The sequence below is a fragment of the Aythya marila genome (assembly GCF_965140915.1).
Source record: "Aythya marila genome assembly, chromosome: 5".
Lineage (NCBI taxonomy): Eukaryota > Metazoa > Chordata > Aves > Anseriformes > Anatidae > Aythya > Aythya marila.
Window position 1 is genome coordinate 3,902,641 of NC_139046.1, and position 24,776 is coordinate 3,927,416.

The 24,776-nt window shown below is 39.5% G+C and overlaps 1 protein-coding gene across 1 annotated transcript in view; it reads right to left on the reverse strand.

The window, feature by feature from the left end:
• Nucleotides 1-2,725: 2,725 nt before the first annotated feature.
• Nucleotides 2,726-24,776, reverse strand: part of WDHD1 (WD repeat and HMG-box DNA binding protein 1) — a 31,407-nt gene continuing 9,356 nt past the window's right edge. Inside the window, exons 7-26 of the mRNA XM_082761712.1 lie at nucleotides 23,874-23,969; nucleotides 22,302-22,394; nucleotides 21,649-21,755; nucleotides 19,418-19,553; nucleotides 18,684-18,879; nucleotides 18,277-18,467; nucleotides 17,501-17,685; nucleotides 16,108-16,349; nucleotides 15,484-15,621; nucleotides 14,644-14,800; nucleotides 12,877-12,991; nucleotides 11,307-11,438; nucleotides 10,734-10,951; nucleotides 8,853-8,983; nucleotides 7,366-7,422; nucleotides 6,463-6,506; nucleotides 6,150-6,305; nucleotides 5,680-5,837; nucleotides 4,349-4,484; nucleotides 2,726-3,779 (exon numbers count right to left, since the gene is read on the reverse strand). Of these exons, the coding sequence (XP_082617838.1) occupies nucleotides 3,579-3,779; nucleotides 4,349-4,484; nucleotides 5,680-5,837; nucleotides 6,150-6,305; nucleotides 6,463-6,506; nucleotides 7,366-7,422; nucleotides 8,853-8,983; nucleotides 10,734-10,951; nucleotides 11,307-11,438; nucleotides 12,877-12,991; nucleotides 14,644-14,800; nucleotides 15,484-15,621; nucleotides 16,108-16,349; nucleotides 17,501-17,685; nucleotides 18,277-18,467; nucleotides 18,684-18,879; nucleotides 19,418-19,553; nucleotides 21,649-21,755; nucleotides 22,302-22,394; nucleotides 23,874-23,969 (2,889 nt within the window). The 3' untranslated portion in view covers nucleotides 2,726-3,578. The remainder of the gene's footprint in view (nucleotides 3,780-4,348; nucleotides 4,485-5,679; nucleotides 5,838-6,149; nucleotides 6,306-6,462; nucleotides 6,507-7,365; nucleotides 7,423-8,852; nucleotides 8,984-10,733; nucleotides 10,952-11,306; nucleotides 11,439-12,876; nucleotides 12,992-14,643; nucleotides 14,801-15,483; nucleotides 15,622-16,107; nucleotides 16,350-17,500; nucleotides 17,686-18,276; nucleotides 18,468-18,683; nucleotides 18,880-19,417; nucleotides 19,554-21,648; nucleotides 21,756-22,301; nucleotides 22,395-23,873; nucleotides 23,970-24,776) is intronic.

The following is a 24,776-nucleotide window of genomic DNA, read 5'->3' on the forward strand; positions in this document are numbered from 1 at the left end:
CCAGGCGCACAAATGTCTGGCTTTCTGAGCAAAAGGAGGAAGAAACAGCAGCAGGCAGGTGCCTTGCCATAATTCCCAGACTGTTTTTTTTTTTTTTTCTAAATAACCTCCTTTTTAATTGGAAAGAACAAATTCAGGACCAACGGGCATTTCTGAAGATTCCAGCGCAATTGCATTAAACATCTCTGGGGAGCATCTTTACAGAAAAGCGGCTAGTTGAGATTTAACAGCTTTCACTAAAATCCATTCCACGTTTTCTGGGGGGTTCAGGCTCCTGCTCAGGTGGAAGCAGAAGGATGATGAAGCCTGATGAAGTCCTAGTGCCTCGGTGCTGTGAGGATGAGCGTGCCCTGCTCCATTTGGCACGGTGCAGCTGCGTGGAAGTCTCCAGGTGATGGGGGTCTATCTATTTGCAGCCCTGCCCGCAGCTGGGTAATGGAGCAGACCGCATCTGCGAGGGAAGAGAGGCAACAGCAGCCGTGCTGGGGCACGGAGACAGATGGGGGCTGCTGTTGGCTGTTAATTTTATTGCTGTGGACAGCAGCAACTGCTTAGTAGTTAAACGTCACTGCTACAAAGGCTGCTCAACTTGGCGTCTCTCCACCATTTTGCTGTTTTGCAGGGTGGAAAAAGGGATGGTAAGAAGGGCAGCTGTCTTCATCCCAAAGAAAAAAAAAATCTTTTTTTTTTTTTTTTTTTTTTTTTTTTTTTTTTTTAATTCTTTCAAGCAAGTGCCAATAGCCCCCGGCTATCTTTCATAGCATCAGAAATCCAGCAGACAGAGGACAGGGCTCCCAAGCCCTGTTCTCCGACAGAGCTCAGACCTGCAGCAGCGTGGGGCTACACGGGGCTGCTCTGAGCAGGGAACAGCTCTAAGGGACGAGGACAGGGGTCCCTTTTTCCCTGCTACACTGAGCCACCACCTCCAGGCACCCAGCTCCGAGTGGGGCAGGCAGCCCCCAGAGGGAAGATTCCAGCTCAGATGTGGGAAGCAGTTTTGCTGACTCTAAGCAGATGTATGGACAGCAGCGAGACCCAGACTATGACCCCCAGGCCGTGGACATTAGGTCTGACGAAACCCACAAACATTATACAGCAAAAACTCAGCCAGGAGAAAAGCAAACAGGAGCTGGGGGCTTGCAACTGGAGCCTGACGTCCTCTCAGTTATTTCCATGAATTTATCCACTAAATCCAGGAGTCTCCCTGAAAAGAGAACTTTGGTGTGTTTGTTCAGAAGAGAGGCATGATTGCAAACACCCAGCTCTCTGAAACCAGCCAGAAAACTCTTGTGGGAGTTGACTTTGGATGTTTCCTCCCACTTAAAGGAGCCTAAAAGGACTTGAGATGCTTTGTGGGTCCAGTAGTGTCTACCTGCTCCTGCTGTAGAGCGGGAGCTGTACAGGATTTGTGTATGTAGCTTGAATGGGGGGAGTGGTGGACAGACACAGTCCCAATATCTGGATCTACAGAATGGCTTTGCTCCGTCTCACTGGCAGCATCAGCACCTCCCTTCCTTCCCCAAAACAATGCTGCTGCATCAGAAGCCAGTCAGCACCCTGCTTCAGGATAAGTGAGGTCAAAATATTTCACTTGCAGGACGCATGCCCAGAAAAGCCCAAAGTTATCAGTCTAAATATTCTGTTTTCCAAAAAGGGACATTGAGAAATTATTGATTTTTTTTTTCCCATCCTAATTTGGCACAACCCAGAGTATATTTATTAGCCAGTTCCATCTCTTTTCTTACCTGCCTGATTTTTTCAGTTTACCTCCTGATCCTGCAGTACAACTGACTTCAGTGTCCTGAGGGCAAGGTATAAACACCTTGCTCAGCTACTTTATGTAGCCTTTTTATGAGAGGCGAGGAGTTACTCAGCTTATTCACTCCAGAAGGGGACTTAATTTCTTCTTGTATTTCAGGCTGTTTAAAAGGACACCTGGCAGGTAGCTTGGCTCGAACGCTAAGAGAAGAATCCATTCACGCCCACTCCATCTCCCAGGAACATAACGATGATGCCTGAAGTCATCATCACACTGACCTAGCCTAGCAGAAAGACAATATTACACAGCTCACCAAGCCCACGGTGATTTTCTATCAGGATGTTTTCCTTACCAATGCAATCCATTTTTTCTTCAATAAAACCAAATGCAGAAATATGCTTTGCTGCCTAAAAACTTAATTCAAGACAGTCACTGATACTATCATTTCTTCCCAGCGATGGTAGACAATTTATAATGTGCTACAACTCTCCTGAATTTTCTGTAGCGTCAGTACAGTTCCCTTCTGTACACTTAACTATTAACAATTAATTAACCATTACTTGCAGTCTACTCTCAGCAATTATAAGAACAGTGGATGAAAAATAAATTAACAGTCTTTAGATTTTTTCTCTGTATGTATTTATCACCCTGGTTGACATCATGACCCCTATTTTCTACATACAGTGAAAAGAGGAGCTTTTTTTTTTTTCCAAAATGTCATATAACAATTGCTAAAAGAGAATAGAACACCTCTGATGTTTATAAAAATCCCACCAGATCTTCAATCTATAGACTTCCATGTTAAAAATGTGTTCTAAATGGACAATCATTTCCCTTTTCAGTAATAAAATGATGAGAAATGAAGAACGAAAGAAGGATGAAAGGGTGTGCAAAACCAGAAAGAAGTGGAGCTCTTCAGTCTAGGTTGTTATGCTGAGGAGTTTTTTACCTTATCACAAAAAAAAGAAAAAGTTTTGAAATTTGAATTTGATTCAAATATATTTATTAGAAATTCTGTCTCCTCTTCAGAGAAGGGTAAATATGACTGCCTAATGATTTGTGAGAAGTCTGTTTACTTTAGTTACAAAAGTTGCAGAGGAAAGAAACATTCACATTTTATTTTAAAAACAAATGTTACATAAAATAATGCATATATTTTCAAGTTCTGAGACCTTCCTGGGCTGTCCTGAAGCTCAGATTGGGAAAGCACGCTTGCACAGTCTGGAATGGTTTGTTTTTGAACACCTGACACTCCTAATTGAGCTTCGTTCCTATCTGTCCTGGTTTTCTGTCCCAGCCCCTGTCAGGCCGCTCAACGACAGTGCCACAGATGTTGAAGCTGCAGCTGACCAGCAGAAAGATGTTAAGCTGTCATCTCACCCTCACTGTCATTTCTCTGAGTGTCTCTCTCTTACAGGAGTTTGCAGCAGACAGGTACAGAAGCCACCACGCTGCTTCTCCATAACCAAAGGACAGCTTTTGTACATGGCACGTGACCCCAAAAACGACTAATCTGGATTTAGCATCAAATATTATGAGCGCCAAGACATGTGGCTACACAAAACTGCAGAACTGTGCTTCAAGGTAACAGGCCCACTAGGATTAGTTCCGCTGTCCATCTTTACACTAGCAACTTGCAAAAAGACCTAGAGAGTAGATCCAATGTTTCCCTAAATAATTGATAATAAAATACTTTGTAAAAACATGTGGAGCAAGGCACTCTCTTTTTGCTAGTGCTCTTTGAGCACAGTGGCAAATTTCTGAAAACAGTAGATGGCTCTGCATTGAGCATGCAGATGCTGAGCAGGCACCACATTATTTAGCTTTGCTTGAATGCAAAAGCTGATAATCTGGCATTTGTAGATTGACCTGAAGTTTTTGGTTTTTTTGATGAATTCGAGTCCTCTGCTTTTTGCTCCTGGTTCTTTTTCTCCTCATCTTCAGTAGCTGTGGGACGCTTTCGTTTTTTGTCTTCTGTTAAATCATTAGCTGCTCTTCCTTTTGCTTTCTCAGTCCACGCCTTTGAAGAAAGTACATCATTAAATAGAAAACTACATAGCAAGCCACACAATTCACTGATTTGTTTAACATATTTTCTTTCTTTGATTATAAGGAAGTGCTGGAATAATTCTTGTTAATAACAAATAGAGATTGCCAATCAAGTTGAGAACAATTTCCTCACTTTACTTTTTCTGCAACAGCATTTCTCTTAAAAACTGTAATTCCTTTGAACCTGTATGTAAAATTGAAGATCTTAAACATCTTTCTGGACAAGTAAGAAAGCCAAAAGGCTTTAGAACCAAGCCCCAGTTTTGTTATTTCTTCATTGATTACATTTCTCACATGCTCCACTTTGGAAAAGCAGCTTTCTGCTTTTACTTATTATTCAGATGTCAATATGCTTTATATTTTCACACATACACGTTTTAGATCATGGTCCAATTCAAAGTCCCTGAAGATGAAGAACAGTGGAATGTAAAGAAAAAAAGCACTACTTGGAAATAACCAAGGAATTTGGTGGTGGTGGTGAAATAAAAATAAATAAGAAATAAAATAAAAAGAAAAAACAATTAGAGAATGCTTTCTTACCATTCTTTCTTCTGATGACAGAACTCTAAATCGACTCATGCCTTCTTTTATAACTTCTGCTTCATTCAGGCCAGGATTATCTGTTAAAATGCTTGCTCTGTTCTCTTCTAGCCACATCTGGAATCCTGTCTTTGGTCTGAAGCAAGCACAGAAAAAAAATGTCAGTTTATGAAGTTTAGAGGAAAACCATATGCCCCAAAATCACATTTCTAAACAACACCTGAGTGGGTTTTTTGTTCTTGAAAGAAAAGTCACATACAGTCAGCAGTTTGCTTTCCCCTACTGCAGTATTCTTGCAGAATAGACTGACAAGGCAAGACTAAGTCAAGCACTTTTATTAAATCCATGATATATATGGAGATTAACATTTCAGTTTTGGAATGACAAAGCATAATGATTCTCTTCCTTCCTGACAAGGTCTCATCAACCTAAAAATAGAGCACACATTAGCACGTTTCAGCTAATCCTTTTCACAATTCTCCTTACCACTTGTTTTAGAAACTTATCTGTTAAGGTTAATGAAAAGAATACTAGCCCAAATGAATAATAATTCCCTTCATCTTCCTCAGTTAAATTAAGTCTAAATGGGAAGTCATTATAATAATGCAAGTTTCATGAGGACTGGGATCATGGAAAATGTCTGCTTCAGAGGAATAAGATATATTACAGTCTTAGCAAGGAAAATATATACTGCTTAAGTGCTACGAGTCTTCTGCTTTTTTTCCTTTAGAAGTAAGTAAATAAATAAATAAAAAAGAAACAAAAAACACAGCCAAACCCATAGCACCCACACCAAAATTAAGCTTTAATACTTTCCCATAAAACACTTAGCTTTTAGACCTCCTCAGAGATTTGCTAGACACGTTTAAGGATTTCCTAGACTTGGAACTGGTACAGCAGCATGGTTTCATTTATCATTCAAAGGTCGTTATCAGCTATGTAAGTATTACCAAGGCAAAAATCGTTGCTTATAGCCCCAAAATTAAATTATGCATTGCTTGTTTATTATTCACCAACAATCTATGTATTTGTCTCAGGCTGACACAAAATTTCCACCTTGAATACTACTGCCATGCATACCTGGAAAGATTTAATAACAGGGAGTTTCGCCTGTGCTTCTTCACTGTGGTTGTAATACGATTAGTATCAAAATCGCCACAACACAAATATCAGTTTGCTAAAAATCCTGAAGTAAATTCACAAATGTGACAACTTGTGAGTTTACACTTTAATCTTGATCTTAAGCTACTTTGGCCATTCAAAAAATAGTTTTTGGACTTGCTAGTCTATCAAAATTGGAACATGGTATTGAGTGGCAAGCATTCACTTGCCTTTTGTTTTCAGTGTTGTCCTGTGCAGTGACTTTGACTTCAGGGGACTCTCTTCCTGCTTTTTCTTGTCTTTCTTCCACTGCTTTTTCTTGTCTTTCTTCCACTGCTTTTTCACTAGAGTTCGGTGTACGAGTCTGGAAGAAGGATGCTGCTGAAGCCTACAGAAATAGAGTTAAAAAAAAAAAAAAAAAAAAAAAAGTTAAGTCTAATTCAGCAGAATATATGTTTAGTTATTCCTATTTAAAATAAATACAAAACAAACAAACAAACAAACAGCACAGAATGCAATTTCTACAAGTGAAGCAATTTTTTTTCTTGCTGTTTTGTGTTTGTGTAAGTTTCTGCAGTATGCTTAAAAGAATCCTGCCATCTAAGACGCTTTACTCAATCAGCAGGGTTTCATACTTGATAAAAGCTGGTAAAATTCAATTTACTGTTCTGAAACAACATGAAAAGACTAGAAACATTACCTGCTTGGATTTTGGTTTGGGAATCAGAGGCTTTATAACTGGAGGGCTCTGCTTGTTTACAGCTCGACTGCTAGATGAAGTTTTCTTTGAGTATTTGCTCATATTGTCTAGAACACTCGCTGATGGGACCAGTGAGTCCTTTTTGTTAGATGACACCTAGCAAAACAGATAAACAAACATTTTACTTATTTTCTGGCATAGTGCGCTCCTATGTCCCTCCAAGATTTCTCTTGTAGTCGCATTGTAACTTTACATGTAAAAATCTGCTGGGATTTTCAGAGCACCACAGTCAAACCAGCTTCAAAATTTTTACCTTAAAGGGATTCACTCGTCCTTGGCTGCTTGATGCAATTACAGCTGTTGAATAGAAAAGAAAAAAAAAAGAATGCAAAACGTGTGTGTAGACAACCCCCCACGTTGCAATACACACATTTTAGATGAGTAGATGAAACAACCTTAGCCTCATTTCCAAAGAAAAAGGCTAATACTCATTTTTCATATTTCAGCCTCTGTTAGTTGAAAAATTGAAGAGGATGACTAGGTCAGAGGCATCAAATATTCCACACCAAAGAAGAGAAGTTCTTGAACCACTTCAAAGTGGTTGGACAAAGAGAAAGTCGCTTTGTTAACCCCAGAAGGGTTATACTACGCATCCTCAGCTATTGTTAGTCATCATAAAAACCACGCAGGACCAACAACTACAAATCCACAGGAACACCAATTACTTCCTCCATTCCCAAATCCATTTCCATTCCTATCGTTTTTGCTGGAGGGATGGCAGGAGGGAATAAGCAAAAGGGAACAAGAGATGGCATTTCGCCTTGCCTGCTAAAGCAGACCCCCAGTTCTGCTTTTTTACACTGCCTTGTAAGTGCAGCTAATGAACGTATCTGTGATTAGTAAAACAAACTGATTGATCACTGCTCTGTTTTTCCCCTCTCCCACAGAATGCCAGGCAGATAACTGATTCAGCGCTTGACACAAGTAAGATAATCAGCAGGTAATGATGTTAAAGAACATCATTATGTAAAGATGACATCAACGGGAATAAGGAACCTCTTAAAAACACAAAAACAATAGTCCTTACAAGTTACTGCTTGGCAGCATTGTTACACACTGAATTTTAGTAGCAATGGGAGAACAGAAGATAAAAACAGGGCAGATGTTGTGAAGTATAACAAAGTTCTGATTCTAGAATAAATGGAGATTTACTCACCAGGCTTTGAAGTAGTCACCTCAGCTGAAGTGACTCCTCTGGAGAAAGGATTTGGCCCTTTGGAACAAAGAAAAAGGTACATATGTAAGTGCAATAAAATGTAATAGCATAACTTGTTAAAAAACAAAACCCTAAACACACAAGCAAGTCATAGTAAACCAATTCATATCTTACAGCATGACTTTTCGTTTTCAAAATGTACACACAATTTTACAAAAACATCCGTCTTTTTTACCTGGATCTAACTTAGAGTTGTATACTTGTTCCTTATACCTAATATTTAAATTAAAAAAACAAAAACAAAAACATTTTTTTCCTGAAAGAGAGAAGCATGTTTTTTAAATAAATGTCTAACAATAAGAAATATCAAATTATAAAATGTGTAAGTGCTGTACAATATAAATGTAGCACTACAGAAAGCAATAGTTCTGTTTTATAGGTAAAGCTATCTTTCCAGCTTTCTTCTTCTCCCCCACCCCACTTTTCTATGGAGGGAAGAAGATAACATAACTTACAAACCAAGAAAGATGAGAATAATCACTAAACTCGTTTTGCTTTTCTCCTTCAGACCACCACTTAAAAGCTCAAACACGAAATTGTTCAGTATACGGAAACATACAAAAGGATGGGAAGGATGAAGAGGTGAAGGGAGACAAAACAAAGGGAAAAAAAAAAACCAACAGCCTGCCTATGGTAATGGCAGGAACATCAAAACAGTGCAGACTGCTTGACAACTCTCCTGCAAGAGGTAAAAGCCTAGCTGCTGAAGAGGGGAGTGCTCAGTGAACAACTTGTCTGTCAATTCATCTCCTGCAAGATTTGAACTGAAACCAAATAACAGCTTCGCAACATGACCCAGTCCATTAGATGTGTTATCAGGCAACAAAAAACCTCCCGAAGGATCCCTTTAAACAGTTAAGTACAATGCACAAGCAAGCTGTGACAGAGCAGAAGACACACACTACATTTTTGTTATTCTGCAGTGACGACAGGTACATGCTGGGCTATGGATCAGGTAGACACCACTATGCATCTCCCACAGGGAGTGCAGGGAACTGGAAGCTCGCAGGCAGGAGTTTCTGTGCCACCCTGTTGCATACTTTTTCGTCCATCAAAGTCAAGACAGCTCAGAAAATACCAGATCTGTTTTAATAAGGTAGCAGAAAACCTCGTCCCTGCTACACTTGCAGATTTTCAAAAGTCAGTGAAAGAAACTGTATTATTTTCTACTTAAGTAAAGGGCTTCCAAGTCAAATCTCCTGTGCCTCCCCTGGAGGGCCCTTTGCCATGTGGTGTGTCTGTCTGTCTTAAATTTTATGTCAAAAAATCAAAAACATACAGGAAACTCCACTGCTTGCTTCATGCTCTATCCTGATGAGTTACCCAAACTAAAGATTATCAGGGAATTTCCAGAATTCCTTATCAGAAGTCAGTGAAAGACCCATCTAGATAACTTCCAGCCTATTCAAACAACGTAATTTTCTTACTCTGTTTATGCACTTCTGGCGTTTCTTCTGCTTCCTCATATTCATCAGTTTCCTCAGCATCTTCTATTTCTTCGTCCTGCTGAACATTCCTGACTGGCAGACGACTCCACTCTGCGGCCAAGTTGCTGTAACTAAAGGGATGGAATTCATCAGAAAGGAAGCGGTGCTTTGAACTTCACGTTCAGACAGAGAACTGGAACAAAAGAAGGCTAACTTTCTAAATTAAGAAAAAAGAACAATAATGTTTGGCATTCACTTACATTGTACCACTGATTACACTGTGCTGATTACTAAAAATAAAATAAAGTTTCATGAACCACTTCAGTTCACCCCGAAATACCACACACAGCCACTTAAAACAGTACTCGTGGAGTTTTAAGATAGACCACACGTGACTGCAAAGCTACCTGAAGCTCCCACCCAGGTAGGAGTGCAAGGACCATCCTTCAAACAGCTCTGCACACAAGAGCAAACTCTCCAAGGGAAGCAGCGAGCTTTTGCCACCTTGTTCAGAGTGCACAACAATGATGTTAAAAACACTTTGCCACAAATGTAAATGCCAACAGCAGGCACCTTCCAGCTCCATTGAAATCTGCATACCTCCACTATCATGAGCAATACCAGGTTACTTTTCTGCATAAACAAACACGCAGGTGATAACACGGATACACATTTCCACTCTGAAGTTTAAGCAGCAAGCTTCAATGCTTAATCTCATTATTGTCTAAATTCCCCAGTTATAGCACGTATTTCTCTTGCATTTTCTCCCTACTCTTTGCTGGTTACTAAAATGTGTGCACCTGAAAATAAAAGGTTCATTTCTCTCGAGTAGAGTGTCAGTATTAGATTCATTTGGCACTAAGAAACATAGTGCCTGCAGTGCGTTTCAGCCCTCAGAGTGGCAGAAGTTGTAGACACGGGACTGCAACTTCCATTCATGATCCAGAAGAACAGGGTATACCATTTAAAAAGTTTTTTTTTCTTTGTGAAATAGCACATTTAAAACCAAGGGAAAGGCTACAGATAAGTCCCTCAACTTATCACTTCCTCTTGCTTTAAAAAAGTTACAAACTTCATACATAAAATTGCTACGGGAGGACACTGCTTCTGATAAAACAGGGCATTTTTTCTGCGTTATCAGACTGGTGGTTAGCTATTAGTTTCCTTACAGCTGTTCCATCCAGATGCCGAGCAAGAACACACAACTCCTCTGTACGATCTGTATTTAAAACAAAAATAAACAAACAGAAAGAAGAAAGCACACATCTTCTGCCTCTTCTTGCTTTACAGACAGCACATACAAAGCAGGTGCAGGTAGGAGAGGAAAGGTAAAGAGCACAGATACAGAGAAAAGAATGACAGCAAACCTGTAATAGTTCAACAGTTTGGAAGAGCTGGGATTAGAGACATGGGAATAAGATCAACTGGGATAAACTGAGATGGCATGCTGAAAGAGGGGAGGGTTGGAGAAAGGTAAGAGGGTTTTAAGAAGGGTGTAGAAATGGGGTAAAGAGACAGAGGCAAAGAGAAAAAAATAGGTTGGAGACAAAAAAAAAAAAACACAGTGCAACTAAGTCAGAGCAATTTGGTATCAAGTCCACTTTGCCTCTGAAGCCACTGTACACAGACATACAGCAAGCAAGCAGTGGAGACACTTTGTGTCAGTACCCTGCTGCTAATTCCTAATTAGTCCTCAAAAGATGTCACCAAGAGCTTACCATTTTATACACACAATTTATGAGTAGAGCAGTACAAACCAGTACCTCATAACAAACGCGTTACAAATTACTGTCCAGAAGAGCGAAGTGTATCAATTGGAATAAAACGTTAATAAATCAGTAAAAACATTCCCAGGTTTTTAATCTCAGAAATGTGTGTTACCCGGCATTCCGATGATTTCGGAAATCCTCTTCCTCCTCTTCTTCTTCCAGTGCTGTTGCCAATTCACTTGCTTTCTCCACAGCCATTTCGCTAAGCCGCTGAGCTAAATTTAGTCTTCGAGAGCGAGAAGCATACTTGATCGCTAAATTCACAACGTTTTGTGTCATGAGGTCAGCAAGTTCCACACAACGAAATTCACGCTCCAGTTTACAGGAAAGCTGAAAGGAGAAAAGCCTTGAGAGTTACACACTTCAGTTATACAGCTCTCTGAAGATTCCAGGACCAGAATATTATGCGTGTTGTTTTTTTAATGTGCTGAATAAATAAAAGACAAATCACCAACAATTATGAACTGCACAGCAAAGAAACACCTTTTTTTTTTTTTTTTTTGTAAGAACTCTCCGTATTGATAAATAATAACATTAACTGCTATCCACCTCTTATTGTAGCTGGTGAGGTACCTGATAACCAGCCACATTTCTACGAAGAGCAATCACATCTAAATTTGCATCAAATCCTATCCACTCAAAATGAAGTCTTTGGGATTCTGTTTTTTAAGGTATTTGTACTTACGGCAAACAATTTCATTAGAAGTTCTTGCTGTTCTTTCACTGACTGACTTGTAGCATTTTCATCAACTTCATAGCCATTTTTTGACAAGTAATCCACATGGTTGTGAAAAATAATGGAACGCCAGTATTGTTCCTGAAAATGGGAGAAAGATGCATGCTGGAGGTCAAAGGGAGGGTGAAAAAATGAAAAGCTCTCAGCTCTATACCTAATAAATTACAAAGCATTTTATCAACTCATTCTTAAACGTTCCTTTCATTTTATAATGACGGGTGAGTGGCAGACAATTCTCTTTAAACACCAATGCCCAGTGAGGAAAAATAGACCACACCAACATACAAACCCATCCGAATAGTCATCCTCTCTTTAAATTCCATTTCTATTACAGGCTTTCAGCAGGACCTACATGTTCACCAGATTGCTACCAGTATAAGCAGTTCTAGAACAAATTGAATACTTTATCTTGTATTTTCTGCCCCAGAGTGAAATGGAAACATTCCACAATAACTCTGTAACTGCAGGAGTAACATTTGCGCGACAGGTTGTTCAGGGAAATACTAGCAAAGCTAGTGGACCAGTCTAGCTCTGTGGCAAAATACCTTACTCAAAACCAATGTCTTCTCATCAGATCTATTAGGAATCACCTGTTTTTTTTTACAAGACCAATCTATAAAGAAGTACATATTCCCTCTGGGTAAATTAACAGTTCCTGATTTGGAAAGAACAGAGGAAAAAAAAAAAAAAAGGCTACAACAAACAAACCAAAAACTATAGTCCTTCAAGTAAACAAAAGAAAAAGAAAAACTTTGAAAAGAATGAGCACGAATTCATAAAAAAAAAGGATAAAGTTTTTATTATTGAATCTTTTTCCTCCATGCTTTCATCATGGAGAATAAATTTCAAATAGCATTAAACAGACCCTGAGGATGAGGTTAGAATTTTATGTCCATTTCTATTTTGTACACTACAGCTGAACCCCACATTAAAAAAAAAAAAGACTAATAAAAAATTCAAAAATTGGTAACAGTTTTCTGGGTATTCTTCACACATACATCTTCAACCAAACTCTGCCTTAAGAAAATAAATCAAGCTTCAAGGCCTATGTTTTCAGAATGATTATAGGGAATACTTAGCACATCTTTCAAAAAAGATCTTCCAGAAATAGAAACATGCCTAAAAAAAAAATTGGAAATAGGCATCTTCAAGGGGATCTCAAGTTGAATCCACAAATCTGGCACTTTCTGAAGCATTAGGCCACTTACAATTTTTTAAACAAACAAACCAGAGAGAGATAGAAACTTCATTGCTCTGAAAGAGATTGTGTATAAATATTAACACTGTGTCAACTCTAACAACTTTATTTTGTATTCTTCTAGAACCAGTTGTGAAGCAAACCCAACTGAAAGGGCTATACCCAAATAACCCCTGAACCCAAATAACCTCCTTAGCCAGGTGCCTTACTCAGAGTTTGCACAACCCTCTTCGTAGTAGAGATGATTAATAGGAATCTTATATAATCCCTACTATGGGGATGTCTAAGACTATCAGCTGTGGACTCAACATCATTCCATACCTCCATCTGTCCCTTTTCTGTTGTAACTTGACAATAAGGGAGCGTAAAAGGTAAAATTGCTACAGCAGGACGTGGGAGCGTAGGAGGGAATCGGGCTCCTTTGCAGGGAATACACCTGTGCACAGGAAATAAAAAAAAACACACACAGTCCTCATCAGCTACAGAGTCACCAGTTGTTCTACATCTAAATCATGTCTCCTAAGAAGCAAGATACTTTAAGAGGATTTGTTCTTTAAAAAGTAGTAATGAAATTACTGACTTAAGTATAGCAATATATTAGATTGTATTATAAAGGGTTATTTTTACATTGCAACCAATAAAAGATTTTAAAACCAGCAGGCACACGCTGCTCTTGTTCACACCAGAAACTCCAAACATGGGACGTAACAGACACAGATCTCTATCTCACACAACACACTGTTTAGCAGCAATTACAAAATGGAAATGCAGTTTATTAAATTCAGAAACTACTGAACAACGGAGGGCCACTGGAGAAACAGCAGGCACATCTACCATTTATTATGACAGGGATTTTGGACTTCATGAGAACAGCGCTGTGACAGAGGGGGGGAAAAAAAAGGGGAAAGCTGCACATCTACATACTAAAAACACAGTCTGTTTCATTAAACTAATACTCTGGTTACAATCACTTAAGCAAAACATTGGGGAAGAGCTGTATTTCCAGCAGCACCAATGAGCACTGACAAAAATGTTTCTTTTTATAGCTTTAAGCTAGTGTTTCAAACACTAGGAAAAAAAAAAAAAAAAAACAGGAAGCATTAGTGTTCTGTGTTGATTACGGCATATGGTGTTTCTACAATAACCCTCCCCCTTCTTATCTTCAATATGCTACTGGCTTTGAATAAAAATGCTCTCTGCAATTCCAAGAGCAGTGTTTTCTTTCTTGGAGTAGAAGGAAAAAAAAAAAAATCAAGATGACTGACTCACAGTTGATTATCACATCAATGTGATGTGTCCTGCACATTTTTGGTGAGTTTTTGAAAGGCCAACACTACTTAATATTTTAGAGGGAAAAACAGACAGCTAATTGATATTTACTTGTGATATCAAAGTATTTTCTTTACTGCATAAAACAGAGGATTTAAAAAAGCGTAATATGAATTTAAATAAAATGCAGTCTCCCACCAACACCCAAAATTGTGCATGTTTAGCAAAGTACGAGAGCCCAAATGTCAATAAAATGTAAGCTGACAGCTTCTGAGCTGCTAGGAAAAGGACATGTATCACTGAATAAAGAAGACTACAAACAAAGCTTAGCAACTACACTTCTGTGATGCTTGTTAAGAGGAATAAAGTTGTTTAGACACCATCACTGTCACATTTTGAAGTAATGGCTCACTCTTAGCTAAATATTTATTTGAATACATCAGCACTTTTACAAAATTGTTCTTCATGGCCACAGCACAGAATCCTAACAGCAACTGTATGTTTTTAGTAGCATTCTCTAGCAAAGTGCAGTCCTATGAATCTCCCTGCATCAGAGATGTGTGATTTCATAAAAGTGCTCGTGTCTGTTAGACAAGGCAAGAAGCCAGCATTAGTCTGTTACACATTATAAAACCAATGAGTTTATTCAGAACAAATTTACTGATGAAACATCCATGCAGAATTGCATTCATGAACTAGATCAATGCACATTTATTAGCCACCTGCTTTAGTAATAGTTGTTTCCAGTTTCTCTTACTACAAGGTGTTCTATGAATTATAACAAAGACAAGAAAGCACTTCTTTTGTGGAATAGCTGACCTGAGCTGCTGGGGGTTTTCATGGATGCCCACAACCCAATAATGATCAGATTTTCCTTTACAATGCTCTCTTGTGTTACACACTGGAATCCAAGTATCCCCAAGTCTTCGGTTCAACATCCGCACAATTCCCTCAGAATCCACGTAACAGGGGGTACCTGTTGGGTACAAAATGTAGACAGCTGTTCTCACAGGCAACTAATTATGACGTGAGTAAGTTTGAACTGCTGGATACTGCTGGGAAATGACGTTTTGCATAACTCAAAGACAATAAGCCAAACAGTACAAGCTAACTGGGAAAAACTAGTTTCCTTAGAAAGATGCGCCACCTTCTGACAGCCAATACCACTGCTACTGACTCATGTTCAAATTCAAGACTTGAAAACATTTCACGAACTCAAAATCTGTTACTTGGATAGATCCCAAAAAAAAAAGTTAGCTATCTGACAATTGCTTTTTTCTAGTTATCATACAAACTCCTCCCAAGCTACCAGCTTTTCTGTGGGGACATCTGCTGAGATAGTTATGTTGAACATGCCAATTATGATGCACTTATGCAGTTTATTTCTTTTTGCTGAGCAGGGCAACTGATCGGGAAATTAAATTCTGGTAATACTCAAGTGTATTCTACTCAGAGTGGAAACATATTAAAGATTTCTTATAAATATTTATAAAGAACAGAAAAACAGTTTTGTTTAGCATAGAGGAGACTCGGGATGGGGAGGGGAAATCTAGGTCCCAGGACCACGTTTTCTACTAACTAACGCCCAAGTGGGCATTAGTTAGCCAACCCCTGCTCCAAAAATCACCTAACATCAAGATTTCTCAATGTTATTCATACCTTCTGCTGAGAATCCAACCCACGTCAGATAGGACTTCTTTGTAAGAGAAAGAGGGTCTCCGTGCAAAACTTGCTTTTTCTTTTTTCCTAGCTCTATCAGCTGTACTCCAAGGCATTGGTCCCCATCAAATCCAGTACCTAGGATGAAGTTGTTCAATGACTATATCAAAAAGCAAAGAATTGTCTTGTCTCTTGGCTAAAATTTAAATAAGTTTTGAATCAAAAACTAATTCTAAGGCAGCATTATCCATGAATACAATTATCAGACAAGCAACTATTTGTCATTTTTGACGTACAAAGCATGCATAACAAAATAGTCCCTTATTTTCCTCCAGTAATTCATTTTGGCCTATCTGAAACCTAAATTTAATCTATTTATGCTACAGTTACAAAATTCTCCCACTCCCCACAAGTTAAGCTAGACATCCCAATATAAAACATAGGCTGTGCTGTCAGATTCCAAAGAATTATAGGTTGTTACAGTAAGGTGTCATCAAGCAGACAAGAAGAAGGAAAAGTAAAACAATTCTGGTGATTATGCACAAATTAGCCAGTATTTGAAGCCAGTAACAGACAAGGATTGAAAGAAAGCATAGTTCAAAAAAGACAGAAGGGAGAAAATACCTCTGTGATAAATAACCATCAACTGCTCTCCATGTCCTGCCATGGCCACCACAGGACCTGGGAGACTGAAGATCTCTTTCTGAACTCCTCCAACTGTGAACAGACGAACCAGCAAGGCGCTGGTGGCACAAGCAGCCCAGCCCTGACCTAGACAGATAGCCTCAATATCTTCTTCCTTTGGCATATCTACCGTCCACTCCTTGTTTGTGTCCCATGAGCTAAAATGAATGCAGTGGAGCTTGCTAAAATAGAGACAAAGAACAGCAGTAAAGCATCACAAGAAGAAAAACACAATATCTGAAAATACATCAGGCGTTTCATCTACAGCAATATATTATGTTTTTATCAGAGACCTAGAATATGTGACTGTCATTAGGAACTGCGTCATCCGACAGATTACAAGTGGTCATTTGCAAAGCTGTTTTTGTTTTTATTCAAGAACTGAAGAGCCTGCTCAGTCTCCAGCCCTGCAGATTTACAGCCTCTAAAGCATGAAGCAGAGACACTTCAGAGGTCTGAGTAGAGATTTTTATATGGAAAGAGATAAGCATCTTGCTTAATTAACATTGCAAGAACTGAAGGTGTTCAGTAGCCCTGACAATCAGGCCTGTCACATTGTGATATCCTTCAGGAGCAAAAGATTAGGAACTTGGATTCTGCAATCTTAATGATTGAAAATGGTCTGCAACCCATTTGCAGACACCACAGCTTTTAATAAATAACTCAGATGTTTACCTCATTTAGGAAAAAAAATAATCAGAGTCAGACAACCAATACATAGAAATAATACTCCTATAGATAAAGTTTGCTTTTCAAGTTATCACAGTGTTGTATGTTCCCCAGAAAAGGCAGAAAGTTCTTCCTTCAACATATTTCCACAAAAACAAACAAACACAAAACCCACACAATGTCATTCTTAAATACAAGAGCAGAGTAGTCCAACTGCTTGAAGTTTTCTACTATGGTTTCCTGAACTTGTGTTCTTCACATGGTAATTCTTCAGGTAGCTCCAAACATCTTTCCATAGCAACAGCATGAAAAGAAATAGCAGAGCCCTTACAATTTATCATTGATCTGAGCTGACTGAAAGACTATTGTGCATGTTTACAATTTCCTTTGAGCTAGCCACGCATGAACTTTCTAGTATATACACTTGAAAAACAGGATTTAGAGAAAAACCTCAGGAAACAAAATACATCCTTCAATACCTTGAAGTCTACAAGTGGGTGGGTGTGAAAAAATCCTCCTCAAAAGCGGTCCCATAAATAAAAAAGCAAGATCAAAACCCAAAAATTTCAAAAAAAAAAAAAAAAAGTGATAAAAGCTGAAATATATGAAACATGCTAAATGTAATTCCATACTATGGGTTTGACAGAGCAAAGCCGTGACTTACCTTGCCAGTTCCTCTGTGCTTTCACAGGCTAGCAAAATAGCTTCAGTGGAGAGGTCAGCCATGGTGTGATTCAGAGAGTTGGGCAGGTGTGTTGCATGGTGTACAGAGGTATCATGAAATTCGATATCTATGGCATTGTCCTGCTCATCATTGTAGCAGCGAATGATGCCAACAGAATTCCAAACCTATTAAAAATAAATAAATAGCACAATAATAATAATCAAGCATGTTGACTGCCCTAGAACAGCCTCCTACACCTCCTCGATCTGAAACAACAATAGGTGACAGATTGAAGACTTGAAGAGTCAGGGCTGGTAGTTTCTAAAACAGCTTCATTAGGCCAAAATGATTTTATTCTCGTTGCTTAAACAAATTTCTCCTTGCAAAATTAATCATTAACAACTCGCAGTTATAAAGAAATAATGAGTGATGGACAGAAAAGTCCTAAAAGGACAAAAGTATCCACAAGTTCCAATCTAAAAAGGAATTTCAAAACAGATTTGTTCAACTTCAGTAACACAAGCACAAACTGTATTGCTTCCTTTAGTCTTGAACCAAATATTTATTTCTACATCAAAAGCAACCTAAATGTATGGCATAAAGTTATGCAGTCTGCATTAGCACAAAGCTACTTTTCACCATTTAGTTTACACTGTGAAGTATTAAAAAAGCACCAGACACATGCAGCTGGAAATGATTAGATGAAGACCCAGCAAAACCAGGACAATGCTAACAAAGCAATTACATCTATGTAGCAGCACAGCCATGAGATTTACCATGAAACGATGCATGAGATGTGCAGGAGTGGAGCCAGACTGGAAAGGCTTTTGCCTGGGGGTTGGCAATGGCCCATCATAGAAATGCTGTTGTGTAGACGATGCTGGCAAAGCTGGAAAGCCACCAGTCTGATCATCATCATCATCCTCCTTAGCAAGAAGATTGGAATTAGCTTTTATCATCCCAATATCTAAAAATTTAAAATACAAAAATACATGTATGTATTAGTTCTTCCCAGTATTATGGCAGAAAATAGGCAAAAACCACAGAACTAAAACAGTGAAGACTCGACCAGAAAAATAAAACAGAATACATTTGATAAGGGGATGCCAAGAGAGGATGCTTAAGAGTTTGTCCCAATAACAACACTCCAGAGCTCTGGAAAATTAGTTCATGCTGTACCTACCTAATGAGTTATCATCGTCATCAAGTATTGCCCGTCTCTGATGGCTTGCAGTTGGCATAAGGTCATCATCATCACCGTGATCCTCATTAGCTCCCGGGGTTGGGGAAGAGGGTGGTTCGATCGCATCTCCATTTAAATAGTCGTCATCATCTCCATCAAAGAGATCATTGTAGTCTTTTGCCGCTGTACTAGCAACCTAGAACCATGTTAGCAATTATCATTATTTTTTCATTTAGCAGCTATTAATTATTGTTATTAATTATAATTGTTATTTAATAATGGTAATTCCTTCCAGTACCTAAAGAGGACCTACAAGAATGCTGAAGAGGAACTCTTTGTCAGGGAGTGTAGTGATGGGACAAGGGGTAATGGCTTTTCAACTAAAAAAAGGTAAGTTTAGGTTAGATAAGAGGAAGAAATTCTTCACTATGAGGGTGATGAGGCCCTGGCACAGGCTGCCCCAAGGAGCTATGGCTGCTCCATCCCCAGCAGTGCCCAAGGCCAGGTTGGATGGGGCTGGGGGCAGCCTGGGCTGGTGGCAGGGGCTAGGATTAGATGGGCTGTGAGGTCCCTGCCAACCCAAACCAGCCTGTGAGTCTGTGATTAAATCTTCCTTTGGACATGGAACTCAAGGAATGAATTAACAAACGAGAAGGAAATTTCAACACTCAATACAGAATGTTCAATATAATTTGATGGCTTAAATATTCAAGTTAATAATCGGCATTAATTACCTTGTCATTTGTTTTCTTTCCATCACCGATATCCTCCAACAACCCCAGATTTCCTTCAGTATCTGTATAAGCGATTTGCCTGTACTTGGGGTGCCACGCCAGTCCACAAATTGAGTAATTTTTCTCATGTTTTGTCCTGAAAAGAGTATGAAAATACTGGAAAGTATTAAGCTTCTCAGGGCAGTAGCATTATTGTAAGCAGTGGTAATACTTACTGGTATTAGAAAACAACATAATAAAATACATACACATGGTAAAATAATTCATAAGTTAAACTTCAGCATAAATAACTACAATAAAAAACACAGCAGGCCTTACTTCTCTGTGGAGGAAATTATTTAAGCTTTAGAATCAATCTGAATCATTTTCATAAAACAGCTCCTGATAGATGTAGAAAAGACAAAGTAATTCCCCAGCAGCCACACATTCCAAACCATCCAGCTATAAAACGAACGCTCAGCTGCTTCTCTTGTACCAAACTGATGAGTTAGTCCTCCATCTTCTCCCTGCTTTATTCTCACAAAACAACCCTGCCATGAATCATTTACACGGTCTGTCTAATTCTTAACATATGCATTAGAGTAAAAATCATGTTTCTTACTCAAGATAATCAGTCACTGAAAGCCTCCCTTCTGTTCCTCCCTTTAGTTAACAGAGATGAAATGCCTTTTGGCTCTTTTTGTTGCCCAAAGGTGAGGACGGCTGACTCACTGTGTCAGTATTCCCCACACCCTTTAGAAGATGCCTCTTACTGCCAACAATCCTGGCGTTTGTAACCTGAGGAAGATTTATTTCCATCAAAACTATCCTTTAATCAATCAGAAGTAAAACATTCCCATTGCACACAGAACTAGACCACAGAATTTGAACACAAGCCCATATTCATGTCCATCCCCCATTCTATTTCTAGGAACCTAACGTTTCCAGATTCTTTTAGCTGGGCAGAAAGAAAGCAGCACGTCGTATGAATCAGAACATATTTCTGTGCGTACCAGATATGGCAGGTTTCTGGTATTTTTCTATGCCACGTTTCTACCTGACAGTCATACTCTCCTGGCAGCTGCTTCGTGGTAGAGCGCAGGAATGATGTGGCAGCCCTCAAATTCCTGTCCGCACGTGAACTGAGCCATTAGTGCACCTCACCCGGGTTGCACAAGGTGATCTCCTCCTGCTCCCTTGCTGAACAGTGGCCCTGTGTTGCAGCATCACCCCGATCCCACAAATCCTGGCTTGCATCCCCTCTCCTGACACGCTCGCAGCGACCACCTCTGGGGCCAGCAGAGTGGGATTGCTCAGCCTGAGCTCTTAAGAGCTGTCTCCTGCAGCCCTGCCAGCTGGCGTTGGTGGTATAGTGGTGAGCATAGCTGCCTTCCAAGCAGTTGACCCGGGTTCGATTCCCGGCCAACGCAGTTACATTTTGGGGCCCTGGGACCCCCAGGGCCCTGAGCGTAGCCTCCCGGCCAGCTCCGGACTTGTAGGGGGGTTGTGGCTCCAGCTGGAGGCACCCAACTTTATGGGGTCCGATGGGATTCATCCCAGGGAGCTCAGCTGGCTGAGGTCATCTCGAGATCCCTCTCAATTATTTTTCAGTGGTCTTGGGAATCTGGAGGGATCCTTGTCCACTGGAAGCTGGCAAACGTTGCCCCAGTTTTCAAGAAAGGAAAGAAAGGAGACCCTGGTAATTACAGGCCTGTCAGTCTCATGTCAGTGCCTGGTAAAATCATGGAGGTTATTCTGGGATTTACTGAAAGGCACATGAAAGACAACACGGTCATTGGTCATCCCCAACACAGGTCGACAAAAGGAAAGTCCTACTTAACTTCACCTAGCTGACCAAGAGAAGCCAGTAGACGTGATCTTTTTGGATTTTAGCAAAGCTTTCAATACAGTCTCTCACGGTACATTCCAGCCAAAATGTCCAGCACATGGTTAGACAAAAACATAATGCAATGGGTGAACAACTGGCTGGTGGGTCAGGCTCAAAGGGTTAGAGCAAGAAGAGCTCCATCAGGCTGGTGGCCAGTCACTAGTGGGGTAAATTAAGAGGAGCTGTTGACTCCCTTGATAGTAGAGAGGCTTTGCCAAGAGATCTTGATGAATTAGAAGACTGGGCAATCACCAGCCACGTGAAGTTTAACAAGAGCAAGTGCCGGATTCTGCACAGAGATTTAACAAAATTCTGTTTCAAGAAGCAGCATATGTTTAGGGAATTATGGAACAGCACTACATACCTCTCTATGCACTCCTGGGTTTCCACCTTCCACACCACAATACTCCCATCCACACTTCCAGCTACCAGGTACTGCCCACAGGGAGACCAGGCCACGACATTCAAGGGCTAGGGAAAAAGAAAATTTAGATAAAAAGAAATATTACCAATCCATACAAAGCACTCATATCCTGAAGTATAAAGCAGACATTCTGGAAGGAAAAAATCTTAATCTTTAGCAAACCACATCCAGCCTCCCATACTAGAGCTGGCTGCAGGTAGCTCCCAGCAAAACCATTCCTTAAAGATAGCACACTTATTTTTCTCTTATAATATTTATCTTCTGTCACTAAAAGCTGCCATGAGGTCAAACAAACCCTGATTCTAGACATGTACACAGAAAGAAGTATCTCTTGCCTTGTAGAGCTTAGAGATATGGTTTAGTGGGGACTGTTAGCGTCAGGTCAGAGGTTGGACTCGATGATCTTGAGGTCTCTTCCAACCTAGAAATTCTGTGATTGATTTCCAACATAAAGTAACAGGATCAGAAATGAAAGTGTAACCAATCATTACCAAGAGGACAGGGAATAGAACCGTACTGTCCAGAAGATAACTTCAGGCAGAGTAACACTTAAACTTTGAAAGATTTAGTAAGCAGATTGTTTATGTACTTACCTGTGTGATGGAAGTATCTGACAGATCAAATTTATTATCCCAGGTTTCTCTTCTGTATAGCTTAACAACTTTGTCTACAGGAATTGCCAGCAACTGTTCCAAGAAAACAAGATTTAGGCAATTTAGAACAAATTATCTTCCAAGCAAAACATTCAAAGAACTAGCAACGCTCCTTCATTCCAACGTATCACACTTGTGGCTGTCTAAGTATTTAACAGTTCTCTTAGCATCCTAGCAGTGCCAACTGAGAAAGAAAAGAACGCTACAGAAGTAATCTTGAATTACAAAGTTCTCCAATGCTTTCCATATGCAACACAGCAAATAATGGCTGTTTTCATTTCAATCTTCACTTCTTGCTGGCAGAAAACAGACGATAATGACAGCTGCAACTTAAGGTTAAAAGTTCTTATTCGTGAAACAGCTAACAAACACGCATAAATAGTTTTCAGTGTTCTGAGAACAAGGCTTATGTTCTTCTATTTCCTCCCTCCCTGAACTTCTTTTGATCAGGTTACAATTTCTCTGTAAATCTTACCTGAATAGCTGATTCTTGAAATAGCTCATTTGGTATTTCACAAACCACGTAACATTACTGCTCGTTTACTTCTTGGGATATGGGTGTGTTTGTTTGTTGGTTTTTTTTTTTTGGTTTGGTTTTCTGTTTTTATGATTTCTAATAATCTGCTTTATAATAGATGCAAGGCAACTTCCTACACTTCATGTGTGCAGGAGCATACAAAGAAATAGAGATTATTCAAGTCAAAACTGTGAGAAAACACTGGAAAATACTCTTTTGACCCTGCACATACTAGAATGTCAATAGTTTGGCAGAGCCTATTCATCCTTTATTATTCCAGCCAACAGGCCAGGACAGAAGCCACAAAGCAATTTTTCCCCAAATGGCCCACTCTTGCTCAATTCCCTGCACTTTACTTCAAGTATGGTGCAGCATGCCTTGTTTCACGTGGGTTTGAATTTATCTGCTCCTTTCTCCCCTCCCCTTTGCATTTTAGATGCCGCAGGGGTATTCTAGGTTACCTGATACAAAGACATCCACACAGCGATGCAAACTTCTGTCCCCCAACCTATTTTGGTACGTGACCTGCACATGGCACTCTTGGAATGGTTTGGGTTGGAAGGAACTTTAAAGGTCCCAACCTCTCTGCCATGGGCAGGGACACCTCCCACTAGATCAGGAACAACTTACTACATAGGATATATTTGCAGAGCAAGACTACTGATGCAACAAAATTTAAGCACAGCAAGTCAGAACTCTTTTGATGCTCTGTTGTGAACAATTAGATTATTTACCTCATGTACAATCTTCTTTCCTACGCAGCACAATATGACTCTTTAACATAGTTTTGGGCTGACAGCTGGACTGCTGGCAAACACAGCCTGGTACTTAAACAAGTAACCATTTCCAGGTTTGTTTTTCCTAAAAGTGAACTTCATCCCAAACATTTTCCTTAGTCCCTGGAGCTGGAATTTGCACTTGCCTGGATTGAATTCTACTGTACTCCCAAAGAGAAATGAAGGATTAAGATGTGGCTGAAACAATCTGTCACTTACCTTCCCACTGCCAGGTTGCCAGCCAAGCCTGCATATCGATTTAGCATTTATCACATCATTACATTTCTGCAGCAGTAGCCAATTTGTCACGCATGTCTGAAAACAGAATATTCAAAAATGAGTTCTCTAGTTCTGTGAAAACCTACTGTATTTTAAGAATCCCTGAAGAAGTGTGGAAAAAGCTAAAAGGAAACAAGATACACCATTTCTGGAACCAAAATAATTTCCTTCATCTGAATACAATGGTGCCTACCCTCTTAAAAAAGAAAAGAAAAAAAAAATTCTGCAAAATACTCTGCCAGTGTAGACCTGAACATATTTTTAACTACAATGCAACAACTTGTCAGAGAAATGAGACCAGAGAACAAGTGTTTTTAATGAAGTACAGAACATGAGCTCACATATATTTAGGTTATAAAGAGAGATATCTAGCCAAAAGGCATTTGTCAAATCCAGATTGACTGTAGGAAGGTGACACGCATCAGCCTGAATGTCACCAGAACAATACAAACATGAATGAATTGCCATGTTCTCATATTACAGCACAGATGATATACATCACTGCCACGGTCCCAGGACACAGTCTAATTGCCCCAAAAGGCACCCACTGTCAGACTAGAACACTAGATTTCATATTAGTAATATGGTTTTGTTTTAAAAAGTAGCAATTACAAGTGCGAAGTACATACCAAAGTGTATTTATAGGAGTAATTCCACACGGATTCTTCTTCCAATCAATAATGGCATTTACCAAAAATAATCCCACATACATGCAGAACTGCTTTATTAACAGTGTTCACCTGGAACCCTCTTCTCAAGTTCCTTAGAGTGCAAGGCCAGCAGAGAGAATTATTTGCACAAATATTGCCAAGCTGAGCCCAATGATTGTATTTCTAATAAATG